General features: G+C 43.7%; 1 protein-coding gene across 1 annotated transcript in view; it reads left to right on the forward strand.

Moving 5' to 3' along the window:
• The window catches only part of LOC131262842 (nuclear pore complex protein DDB_G0274915), a 39,674-nt gene that overhangs the window by 15,719 nt on the left and 10,407 nt on the right, over nucleotides 1-13,548 (forward strand). The window contains exons 2-6 of the mRNA XM_058264924.1: nucleotides 9,521-9,668; nucleotides 9,779-9,942; nucleotides 10,005-10,216; nucleotides 10,292-10,548; nucleotides 10,670-10,752. Of these exons, the coding sequence (XP_058120907.1) occupies nucleotides 9,521-9,668; nucleotides 9,779-9,942; nucleotides 10,005-10,216; nucleotides 10,292-10,548; nucleotides 10,670-10,752 (864 nt within the window). The remainder of the gene's footprint in view (nucleotides 1-9,520; nucleotides 9,669-9,778; nucleotides 9,943-10,004; nucleotides 10,217-10,291; nucleotides 10,549-10,669; nucleotides 10,753-13,548) is intronic.

The raw sequence follows: 13,548 nt of genomic DNA on the forward strand, positions 1-13,548 counted from the left end.
GCAACGACGTCAGCACACGCTCCAACAAGACGTACGGGGTTGATAAATAATGCCAATCCCTGGGCTCGACCTTTGGTGCCTCCTCTGGAAACACTTTTCCCTTCAATCGCCGGCCAAAGGGAGTTTCGGACCGTTTTCCATCATTTCCTAGAGCCACGAGCCACAACAACCCGAGCTTCTTCCACCCAGCGTGTAACCCGTTCGACCGAGTTAGTAGCTAATGAAGTTGCGTCACCATCGCCAAGCAAGTGTGATTTAACGTCACACGGTGGCAGTGTCTTAACGTGTGATTGAGTGTTTATGGCGTCTTGGTTTCCCGCATCATCGAGAAATGGAGAGTGAGAGCTTTTTTTTTTGTTTCGCCGTTTGCTTTTGCGGTATGGGTGTGGGGTATATATTTTTTCCCAACAAGTGATCGATTAAATGAAAGGCATTTGGATTAGCGACGTTATGTATCTTTTCTTGTCAATATACTTACTTTCGTAGAGATTACGTAACCTTCAATTAACATATATAATTATCTTCTCTGTATGAACCTAATTATAAAATTTTTGCTTAACATTTAAAACAAGAGGGGAATCGCAACTTTCGTCCCTTCTGTGGGAATCGGAAGTTTCTTATGAACTTTCCCACAGATTTTGGTGGTCTGCGTCATTTTCCGTTCTCCGAACCGGAGCCATCGGGCCAAACTCTTTCCAAATGCTCATGCTACACCTACCGACATGTGAAAAAGGCGAAAAAACAACAATCCAACCTCTTCTCGGAAGTCCGAAGATAGAAAATCTCTTGCAGATGATGTGGTTCGACGATGTCGATACACATTATAGCACATTTTTTTGCCGTGTCCCTCGCTCTCCCCCCCGGGAATGGTTTATTATACTTGGTTGTCACTGACAAACACCAGCCGTTACCGTAAATCATCTTAGTTTTATTGCGTCGCCAGCAGCGGGCATTTTCCCACACCCATCGAAATGGGAAGACCTTTGTGAACTATCGTTATGCCGACGGGAGTTGTTTTTTTTTTTTTGGTTTCATTTGCTTGCGATGTAAATCCACCGTTTTTCTCGTCGATTGGGCTATCGAAACCAAAGCCATGTTATCGCTCTTTCGTTGGGTGCTTGATGTTTATAATGTGTTTTGCTTCATTTACTTTGGTATTGCTATCATATTTTCTGCTACAAAAAGAGTGTTTCATGTTTAGTATGGGATTTTACTAATATTTATTTCACTTTTTTTTGTTTCGTTATAGGTAATTCATCGCTTATAGAAATATGACAAAATTCGCCCTAGTATGTAATGGAGATCCGTATGTATGATATCGACTAAGCAATGCTCTGGGATTAACTCAAGTTTTGCATACCGTTTACATTTGAAAGTTAATTTAATGAATTATTTTATTTTTAAGAGTTTCCTTCCTGCCTGCATTCTCTAAGAATCAGAATATCTACAAAGATGGATCATCGGACGAGATGACGGCACTCTTGCCACCATCCACCACCGTTCGTTACTCGAAGTGCTGTCCGGAAGTGGTGGTTCTAATTGAGCCACCTTCACGGGCCACAATGTCAAGCGGGCATTGTGCAACATCTTTCCGAAAACTTCACAGTTCGATTCTGCGATGGCATCGGGGTGGTGATAAATTGCAATCAACCGTGGGAGATCGCCAACCGCGATGGTGCAGACGGTGCATTTTTGCATGGCCATTTTGGAGCCTTGCCGTCGAGGCCTACAGCCCTAACCGGCCCTGACTTCGCTTACCGACTTCCGCGAAGCGATTCGAATCGCATTTACTCGTCGCCGAGCGTGTTGTTTCGCCCGAAAATGCTGCTGCCCCAAACCGCCGGTGCCTAATTGGCGATCAATGTTCAGGCGTGACATGAATCGTTTATACGCCCCGTCTCCGGGGTATGTGAAAAGCGTTTCAATTTTCACAATGTTGAAAATCAATTTCACATGCCCCTGGCGCTTCGAAATTCATTGATACACGGTATGTTGACAATGGCAAATCGATGGAAACGAATAATAATTTGAGGACAAATTATCTGAGTTTGTGATTTTTGCTTCAATCGTTGAAACCATTTGATAATCATTTCAGAATGTATTTTTAGGTGAAACAAATATTTATAAACCATAGTGGAAGATCGTGTGTTGTCATCATGTCGCCACTCGAAGAGGTCAATCAGTCGGTGTCTTGACACCCAGTCGACCCCCACCTTCAGCTGTGCCCTTCTCTCCGTTTGAGTCGCGTTTGCTACGCACGAACTAGCTACCAACCAAGGCTGCCGGTTCCGGTTCCAGCGATAGAAACAATACGCAACCTTCACCGTTTTGCATCACTAACGAATGGCTGATGTGGATCCCACACTCCCTCCACTCATCTTGAGTTTCTTCTGGTCCGGTCCCTTCTTGGCCAATTGTAAGATTGTTGATTGGCAAATTATGTGTAGGCAAGCGAAGAATTCGCATCACAACCCCTGCTAGGTTCAGCAGCAACGGCAGCAGCTGGAAACCATCAAGGTGTGCAAACATTGGGTTCCCTCAAGTTCCCCCCCGGGTAGGGAGACCCATCCGGAAAGGTCACCACATCGCGGATGTCGGACGGTGGAACGAATTTGCATTCGCCTTTTCAAGTTCAATGCTGTCCATCTAAGTTCGGCCATGGGATGCACGGCGCGTGCACGGCAAAGGGTGGAGGTGTTAAATAAATATGCAAATCTGACGCCATGCACCACGGAAGAGTGAGGCGTGCCTTGGCCGGCGATGGTGATCTTGGGTTTTTGCGGCGATCCAGCTGAACGCTAGCTGTGCTCCATTTTGGAACTCATTTGTATGCGGGACCGTTAATTGAATCCACCCTAGATCGTTACATTCGACTCGTCGATTCGGCAGTAAGTTATTGTAACCCACCAAAACACAAAACCATTTCCGAAACCGAACTCACGAAAAACACCGTTTCCATCGTTACCAGCTGATCGACTCGATTCGATTGCGTAGGGGTCGCTCTCGGGCACGTCGATGCGAGGTGGTGCGCTGTTGACTATTTTTATTTGATTTCTCAGCCACTGAGGAATGTGTGGTAAACAAAACCGTCGACGGCATTCCCTTCCCCGGTCGATGTACGAGAAGTAGGATGTAATCGAACCGCATCTCTCCTACATTGCACCCGGACACGGCAACGGTTTCTTCACATCATCCACCCAGCTTCTTGAACATTTGATCCCCGATGACTCACGGCTAACCGGGGTTGGCTGTGGGATCTACACGAGGTTGGTGGCGTAAGCCTCTGTTCTGGTCGCGATGACAACGATTCCTCTATTTGTGCGCGTTTGTCATCATCGATCGTCGCGGTTGAGGGAGTCCGTTCCCTTTTCACCCGAAGCCGGTTTACAGACTTATTTGAATATCGAGAGTCGTTGAAGAATGTCTGAGCAGACGCTGGTATCTTTGTTGCCATCTTGTTGATGTTCGCAATTTATTCAATGTTAAGAATTAACTTATACAAACATATCTAAACATCGCCTTTAATCGTTAGTGGATCAGTAATTGTACTTTTTTTTAAATAAATAACCACGTATCCCATCGGTTTGTTGTTCATATTTGGATTTTTTCTATTAATTTATACGGATGGTAAACATTTTATGATACTTATAGATCTTTGAAATATAAACGCTAAATGTGAATGAATCTCTTTCGACTTTATATTTCTACTTTATTTTCGGTTTTTTGTAGGGACAATATATTTTGTTAATTGTTTCACAAAGTACATTTTCCCAATAAAACTGCCAATAACTTGACAATGCGACTTTATAAATTTTATAACTTTTAGCCAACGAGTCTATCGAAAAAGTAGCACCATTTTTCAACACATTCTTCCTATTACTGTAAACCAGTAAAGAACATCCATGGACTCTAAATGATCGATTTGTGTGTTCCTTCGTAAACTAACCTACTTCCACCGGGTTTTTGGTTCCACCGCACACAAAATGTCGTTTACTGTCGCTTCTCGTTACGAAACTTTTCGAGATCGACGATGGTGGCGCGACGCGGAAAGTAAAAGAAAAACCAAACGCACCTAATTTTGCTTGCATTAGGTGTGGTGCGCCCACATTTTCCAAATTTTCCCCCATTGCACCAGCAATCTCCTGGATTCCTGGAAGGGTGTGGTAACTTTTCTCATTAATTAGGACGAACCGGCACTTTATTTTGGTAGCATATCAGCATAATGGGCGCCCACCGCGTGGGGACCGCTTAAATTGGGTCCAGAAGCTTAGAGCTTAGAAGGGACGTGGTGAAAGTTCGGTCGGTCGGCTTTAGTTGTTTCGATGTTATGTAAAATATTATTTTCCCGAATATTGTGAGCCTTTCTAAATAAAAAGGTTAAGTGCAGTGGATTTACTAATTGTTCAACAAATTTGTTTCTCATTAGTCTCTTTCTCTAGACGAGGATGAAACAGTCTACTGTGGAGTTTTAATAGTAATATAGGAATATTTGACAATAACCCTTAGCTGAACCTGCACTAAATATTCTTTAAAATCAAAGTTTTAGTTGGCAAAAATTCCTTTCTATTAAAACCCCACCTGAGTACTCATTGGGTAGATGGTATTTGTTTTGACAGGGGAAAGAAACTTGATGAAAATATGCTCCCAAATCGACGTGCCGACGCTCGTCGTCAATCTTCTTTAATGCATTTTTAAAACCCCGTTGGTGTTTGAACAAATTATCGTTCTTCTTGAGCTTTCCGTACCTTTGACTTTCTACCCGTCGCCGCCGGCTTCAGCCCCCGCGCCTCGCGTCCAATTATTTCCCCGACAATGATTAATGGCGGAGTGTGGGGTCCTTCGATCGAGCGACCGGACGCTCGAATCCCTTCGCCACGAATGTCAAACACCTTCGAAACGAAATGTCAAACAACAATGATTCGACACCGTTTCGCAGACCGCGCGCGGCCGGGTGGGCGGGCGGGAGCGCCACCTATCCGCCCACCCATACATAAATTATTATGCTCACTGGCACGATTTTTGGTGGCGTGTGCGCCGCCACCCACAAAAAAGTCACTGACCGTACCCATTGTGATGCTAGGGAGGAGGATGGAGACGGGTTGGCCCAGTCCTGGCGAGCCAAGGTCCTTTATCGGTGTTGGTCCTACCCAGTATCGGCGAACCTTACCCTGTAAACGTCGCCCTTGTTGAAGTCCTTTTCAAAGCTCCCAAATGCGTACACGGCTCTTAGATCGTCTGATGCCGACGATGGTGTTGTTGTTGACTGAAATTTATTCGATTTTCATATCACTTCATGTGGCCAATTATGTTTTCGGAATGACACGCTTTTTTCCCTTCCATCTTCGCCTTCGCTTTTCTTTTCCCGGTGCGTTCGGTTGTTTGTTTGAGAGCGTAAAAACGAAACGGAGTGCTCTGGTTGGATGGGTGATTTATGGATTTTCCCTGTCTCCCCTCCCACCCCGTCCCGCCATTGGGCACGTTTGGGGAGATGTTTTTCGTTTTTCCGAACTGTTTGTGTAAGACGAAGGTGTGGCGGCCAAGAATGGAGTCGAGCGCTATTAGATTGACTTGACACCAATTCCAGGTCAGCAACGATGTTGTGAACAAATAAATCACAAATCCGTAATGTGAACGGAACAAAAACAAAAACCGAAAACAAATCGCTGTCGGCCAAAGTATGTACTTTTCCAATGCCTCCCTAAAGGTCACGTCAGTTTCCCTTTTGATTGTTTCCCGCTGGCAGAGGCAGAGTCGGATGTCGTTGGTGAACCCCAGTGGAAGTGAACAATCGAAACGGAAGTGACAAATTGAGTCAAACGCGATGAACGAACGCACGTGCCCTCGCACAATAATTAATGCATACCCGGTTATGACATAGCACACCGACCATATTTTCCAGCTCGCGCCACAAATGTACGAAGCGGTGCGTGCTTGTCGTTGTTCAACTGGTTTGTTGTTTGACGAGGCGGGCTTACATTGGTGTCCATTTCATTCGTCTAGCTGGAACGATGAAGCGTAGGACGCGGGAGGAAATGTACTCTTTTTTATTTTGTTTAATATTCCCCACCGTCAGCGAACCAACTGCCAGACGAACGGCTGGTTGGTGGAAACCGTCAAACTGGAAACCGTTTTTCCGGTACAACACATACACCGGATGATGGTGCGTCGACGTCGGGCGGGAAATGAAATTGGCTGCACCTAACTTTTTGCCCAACACACAGTGCGTGTCACGTTTGGGTGAGCGACGATGCGCACACATTGAGTGAAATGCGTTCGCGTAAATGGACCTCGAGGCCCATATCGTCCGCTGGCATGCGCAAATTTCACTTTCTAAAGCTTGTTGAGTGTTGGTATGCACTTTGGATAGGAAATGGTTTGGCGCGTGTATCCGGAACTGCAATATTCCATGCATTTATTATTTCTGCTAGTTATCGTAGCGGTACAGCACAATTGTTGCAGGTTTGTTAGAGTTTTTTTTTTGTAATAAAAATGTGTTCTTTTGGGTTCCTGGAAATATGTGAAAGCCTAGCCAGGTTGGAAGTAATTTCGAAACCAACTATTTTTGTGCTTAAGCTACATTATTTCCTATGCTTTTTTAATTGGTGAGATCGATGCAAAATGTTAAAGATTGCAACGACACTTGTATGTTCTGAAATATTATTTACAACACGATAAGATCACGAAAGATTAGGCCGCAGAAGTGAAAATTATCTAGAAATTGAAGTTCTTTTGCAAACGGCAAAAATAGATAGTTTGGTCTACTGTCTGAAGCTTTTGCGTTTAGCAGTGATCGTAATCGAAGTTTTCTTATAATATCTTTAAACAAACATTTCCATTCGATATTTCAATTTGATTGGATTGGTTGGGTCAGTCGAAAACAGTACTGTAAAGTGGGTTGCTGATAGATGATTCCCTTTAAAGAGTAAACGCTCTTTTCCTTTGCTTTAAATCGGAAATAACAGTACAGAACATTGAAATAAATAAAAATAGTAAACTATCACACAGTACTATTTTAAAGTACACATGAAGCATGCTGTTATCGATTCAACTGAACTCTAAAGTAGAAACGACACTAGAACCAAGATGTATCACAAGTGAAGCCTTAGAATTGTTGAGGAACCTTAGTATAAGCTAGATATTATAATCGCTACTTTAGGCGTCAAATTTAAAGAAAAAATATTCAATGAAATATTAGACAAAAGTTTTCAAACGAGATTCGAAAACCGAACCTCTGGCATTAGATCAACGTTCTTTACAAATATACCATTTATGATTGTCAAAAATAACGAAAAATTACATATGTCTCTGTAAACAAACTTAATATACTTAGGATACGCGCCACCAAGTTTTGAATCTGATGATGGTTTTAATAATGTTTAATCTATCTTTCGAAGTGTCGTTTCTATTGTAATAATCATTTATAACCTGATGGTTATAAACCTTCTTAAATGATTTGCCAACGTTAATAGCATCTTATTTATTTTAAAAAAAAACCTTGTTTTCATCAACCTTGACGTATCATATCAATCTTCTTGTGTGTTGCCATAAATATTGAGCATAGGTTCATTTGCAATAAAAAGTGGCAAACAGCAGTGCCAAAGTTCTTAGTATGAACTGCTTTTGTGAAATCTCTCGTCGGTTTGCCTCACGCTCAAGCTTACATAAAACTTGAGCACTCCCATATCTTTGTAAAATCAGCACGTGTAATTAAACTAATGCCGCAATCAAGCGTGACACGTACAAACATATTCCACCCGCCGAACAACATAATCACCACGATGAGCTCCTCGGTACCGCTTCAGTGTTCATCCCTTGTACGATCAATTTCCCATCGGTCGGCTTACCGAACCGGTGGCAGTGATTAGTTTTTATTAGTTGCCCGTCGTTCGCCCGAATCATTCGACCAGAAACTGTTCAATGGCTGCGCGACGACGACAACGACAATGACAACCAATGAGAGGAGGACTGGCTTTTGTTTGGCTTCCCGTGGCGTGGCACAAACGCGATGTCACACTAATTGCATTCTGCGCCGTCGAGACGCGACCGAACCGGGCGGCAGCGGGGGAAGTCTTCCCCGTTGGGTTTGTTCGAATCCATTTCCCTTCCCGGACCCTGTGACACTCTGTGTATGCCACGCTGTCGTCTGCATCCTACGAATATGCGCTAAAAATTGAATTCGATCAATGACAAGAGTCGACTGGTTGTTCGATCGTCAGTCAGTTCGTAGATTGAATTTGAACGGAAAACGTAAAACTGCTGCGTTCACACATACACCGTTTGTTTGTGTGTGAATTGGGAATTTAATTCAGTAATGCACCACTTCGACCGGAACAACGTGGTCGGCCTCTTTTTGCCCGTGAACTTCCCTCCGATGCATTATTGTGTGTCGCGGGATCGATAATGTCATGCCCGAGCATGATTGTGACCGCCACCTGGAGTGTGACCGCTGGTCAAGGACAACCCCTGTGCGGTGAGTAATATCCTGCATACGTGCAAAGCAGAAGAAACAACAGCTTTAAAAATGCACCGAACTCCTTCGAAGTGTAAAAAATTGTGTGTACTCAAAATGTCAAACACTATCTTCTGATGTCGCCACCGAAATAGAACGCAAACCGGCACCCGGCTCCCTGGGTGGCAGAGTTCCGGGCATCTTATCGGTCGAAGTTGTCTGTTTACGTCTGCTTCTCACTGCTTTGTACAATGTCCATTTCCTTCTCGGCGCCCAGCATACACTGTTTTGTTATCGGGGATACTGACTGTTTTGGTTTGTTTTTATTATAACGATCCAAACACACACTCACACAACGTTACGGATAGAGACTGAACGATAAATAAAAGGTCACTCCGTGGCGTGACAGCGATGTCAACCTTGGGTTCCCTGTTCTGACCGGTGCACGAAATGAGTTCGTTTTATCATAGATCTTTGTGCACGAAGGGCCACTCTGTCGGGATTTCCTCCTTTGTTTAGCATTATTTATAGGACGTAAAACGTTTTCAGGTTACAAAGTTGCACTGTTCCATGTGGAGAATATTAATTTGTGTAGAAAAATGTTTTATAGCAAACATTTAACGTTGAAACAGGTTCGTCAAACAAACAGAGCGAACACTTGATTTTAATTAGCAAACCAGGCAAGGGTAGCTATTTCAGATGGCCTTTTAATCCGTGAAGAATGAAAGCGTCAGTTCAAAAAAATGGATGTCCTCCAGTTAGAATATTAGATGTTCTTTATTTGCAGATTGGCATACTCAGTTTTATTCAAGTCAATATTATCGAAATTGTTTCGTTCTCTATCTTGGTTGAGTAATCTGATCAAAAATCTTGTACGTCTTTGCAAGAAATAACGATCCGTACGGGCATATAGGAAACCGGAGGGCTTTGAAAGAACCAAAATGAAAAAATAAAGATTGAATGCCATGGGATACTGACTCCGAAGCAATGGGGAATAAAGCGATACAATCAAATTTCGAGCATGAATGTCACTAATGAGCATCTTCCGCTTTTTCCGCCATCTTTCCGCAGGGAGGAGGTACGGAACCACACCGTCAAATGGGGCCAGAAGTTTGAGTTTCCCTGCAAGATGACGTCGAACGCGTCGACCGGCGTGCTTGATCCGTGCACCGTGCGGATATCGGTGCGGAAGGAAATCAAGGGTGGCAGGAGTTACCAGGTACGTCTTAAATTTGCCTTTTCATTGTGCGGCATTCGGGTCGAGCGGTAAATTATTAATGCCGGTTTCTGGTGCTTCTTTCTTTCCCTGTTTCCTGGCTTGGCGAGCAGAAACTAGGCTTTACCGATCTGAACCTGGCGGAGTTTGCCGGCTCGGGCCTTACGTCTAGAAAGTGTCTCCTTGAGGGGTACGACGCGCGGCACCGGCAGGACAACTCGATGTTGAACGTGTCGCTGCGCATGCACATGATTCAGGGTGATATTTTGTTCAAAGTGTAAGTAGTCCGGCGTGCGCTACTCGAAAAATGAGTGCTAACTAAATCAATCTCCGTTTCAGTCCTTCCCCGAGCCCGAAGTCGAAAACGGCCCTGCCGCAGGACAATCTGGCGCTCGGATTGCAGCCCGCCGATCCGGCGATGTCGGTCGGGCCCGTCGTTACGCCCGTCGTAGCGCGCGTTACCAAAGACGATCCAGTCGTGACTTCCGTCGCACCCGGGTTCGATTCGCTCACGAAGAAGAAACCCGCCCAGGTCCTCCCTCCAACGTTGGGTACGTGCGATCGAGCGCGGCAATCAAATCGGAAGCATCCTTAACCGGCACACATTCCTCTATCGCCATCCACAGATCATCAGATATCGATGGAAATGGACCACCAGTCGCTCATCATTACCGACTCCGGTATCTCCGAATCTTCCGATCCGCCATTGTCCCTGCTGGAGCTGCAGTCCTCGCTGCCCGTCGTGACAGCGCTTTCCGTTGGCAGCACCGTACCGACGGTGGGTAATGTGCCGGCGGGCCAGGTCGCCGCTACCGGCACCGGAACGACGGTCGTGGGGTCGGTTGAGATGGGTCATTCCCGTAACTCGAGCAATACTAGTCAAGTAAGTGTCCGCCATCGCCCTCGAGCGAGTACTAACCTGCCACTCGTCGATCGTCTTTACCGAAACAAAGTCCACCTCCATCCAACGCTTATCTCCTAACACCGTTTCCCACCCCACACAGATGTCCAAAGGTTCCGGTTACAGCAGTTTCTCCCACAGTCAACACTCGAGGCAAAGCTCCGAGGGAGATTCCGGTCACCAGAGGTAAGTGCGAGCTCCAAAGGCGATACTGACGACTTTCCCCCCACTCCCGTACTTTCCCAATAGATGTACCCGTAGTTCACCTAAGGCGTTTGAGAGGTGTGAAACCATTTCTGAGGTGTTGTTTTCGTTTAGTTTTAGTTTTAGCCCAGCGTGTCCCTTTCCGATTTTCGCTAGATGGATCAATGTTATCCAGTTATTTTTTATGAATATTTTGTTTCTTTTAGACAATTTCTTGTCCCAATGTTTCGCATCCATCGAAGGAAGCATCCAATTTTTGCTTCCAGGGCCTATTCATTTTCAACAGTTTGAAAATAGTATATGGTCCTTGGAGCATGAGAAATATAGTTTTTATTTATATTTCTAAACTATAGAGGCAACATGTTATGTTGCGAAGTTTTTCTTCTTAATTTTGTTCGTTTATCTTTTTAATTTTACATTTCGATGAACTGCGAATGTGAAAAGTATGAATTACTCAAATCTAGAAGGTTAAATTACAACCTTTAATTACGTTCCATTCACTGTTAACTGGAATAAATTAGAACTTGGTGGATCATTACTGTTGTTCTTTGTTGATGTTAGCCATTCCGGTTGATCCGTTAGTCGTGATTCTCTCCTCTGTCGCTTCCATCTCTTCGAATGAAATATGTTGGTGTTTCTATCTACTCTCTTTCAAGCCCGTATGCGTCACTAACAGCATTAATAACTCTTTCGTAAACTAACGACTCATCACCTCACATTGATTAACAGAACTAACTTACATCGATTGAGAATTCACAGCCAGTCGATATGCGTTTGAACAAAACACTAACTACCATCCGAACGTGGTTTGTAGAAATCCTCACGTCTATTGTGCTAAATTTCCTAATTCTTTTGTGGTATTATGGGACTAGTGTTGTTAACCCGGTTTGTTTATTTATTCAAAAAAAAAAAAGGTTTAAACTCGTATAAACCTTTTCCAAAGCATTATGAAGGAAGTAATGGGCCTATACGAAGGAACAAGTGTATTTGATATTTCCGTCAACTGCCAAGTGGGATTATTTATTATATTTTTGTTGATAATTGCAGGCGAATACAATACAATTGATTGAAGTCTGTATTGTCGACTGTTTTGAAATGGTTTGTTTTTCTTTTTGCTCAGCATTTTAGTTGTGAATGATGAACGTCCTTTTTTTCGTGATGAAAATCTTAAATGGTGGTACCATTTTATCTCCTGTGTTCGACGAAACGTTTTTCATTAGTCTTTTGAGATACCCTTCGTGGAAGGAAGGCATCACTTTCATGCCGAAATTGGACGGCGTTTGGTTTCTAACCCTTGCAAACGTATAAATGTACACGAAATTTGTTTCCGAAAAAAAAATCTGATCTCCATTACGGTTGATTGGCAGTTCGTGGTATTTTCGGTAGAGCTGGAATTCACTGGAAATATGCGGCAAAAGATGTTCCCTTGCAAACAGCCAAGATCATACTCGAGAAAAACATTAGTTTATAAACTATTAAATTGTTTCTCCACGTGCATTGTTGCGATAAATTTAACGTCTGGTTGGAATTAAACTGTCGAGAATGCATAAACTGCATGGCAGCTTAGAAGAGTACCGTTGCTCGACATGCGATTGGTTGAAAGTTCAGCGACTTCCCTTATCATCGTGCCAACCATCGGGACCACATTTATGTACGTTGGATACCGAGACCGGGGAGCAATTTCTGAACTTTGCTACGTTTTTCTTATTCATTTGCTATGCTAATGATTCACGCTATGCTGAACTGCTGGATCGCTCACCCCGATAAGCTGCGGACGCTGGCTCGTCGGCGGAGTTTCCCGTTGGGGGCCATAAATCATTGTTACGATTAGCTCCGGCTCTCGGGTTCCCTCCGGAGGGAAGGCTTGCCAACCTAGAACCATCTATTCGTTCCATTAAAGTTGCCGCCGGAAGGTGTATGCGCGTGAATGAAACGGTTCAAATTGACGAAAATGATTAGTTTGAAGCAGCGAAACTAGAATGTAGCTCGAACGTGACTACAATCAACATGTCCAAGAGAAGGGTTTCCTTCATTTGAACTGGTTCATTTTAGTGTTATTGGTCTGCCGGTCAGTTTGAACTACCTCAAAGGTCAAATAGTGTAGGGTGAAAATTAAAAAATCAATTCCACAGCGAAACATGTACACAATTTAATGGGTAGTGGCCTTTTGAAATTGATTTAAATAATATTTTCAAATTGCGGATAGTCATGCCATTCAAAGTTTGCATGTGTATGAAAAGTGAAAGCATAAATTTGTTCAACGAAATGTTGGATTCACCAAAACAGTTTTTATTTATGCTGTACGATAGAAGAACCCGCTGTTAAAAAATCTATTTCAATTGTCATGATGCAAATTTGATTTATTCTCCCTCTTCCTCAGTATGATAACTTAACCGCTCTTATTTTATGTGTGTTAACATGCTTTTAAAATGTCTAGATAAAATAGATTGTGTTTGCGATCGTGCCGGGAAGCTCTTTCTCGTAACCGATAGTAGCGCTCGCTCGAGCAGTGCAAGCTTAGTAACCTTGTTTGAATTGTTCTTTACGCCTTAAAGCGTTCCACATCCATGCCGTAGGTCGCTCTATTAGTCGCCTCAACACCACCAAAACCCGTACTCATGGTACGCTCGAACGCTCTCGATAGTAGTTCTGATATAGTTCTCCCAGCCCTAGCGATTTGCGAAACCCCATTTGACAGCTGTCCCCGACATCAACAGCTATGGCCATATGCCGTAGAATAGAGATTAGTTCTAGCTCCTCGTGTATTCTTCATTTTGC

The sequence above is a fragment of the Anopheles coustani genome, chromosome 2 (assembly GCF_943734705.1).
Source record: "Anopheles coustani chromosome 2, idAnoCousDA_361_x.2, whole genome shotgun sequence".
Classification (NCBI taxonomy): domain Eukaryota; kingdom Metazoa; phylum Arthropoda; class Insecta; order Diptera; family Culicidae; genus Anopheles; species Anopheles coustani.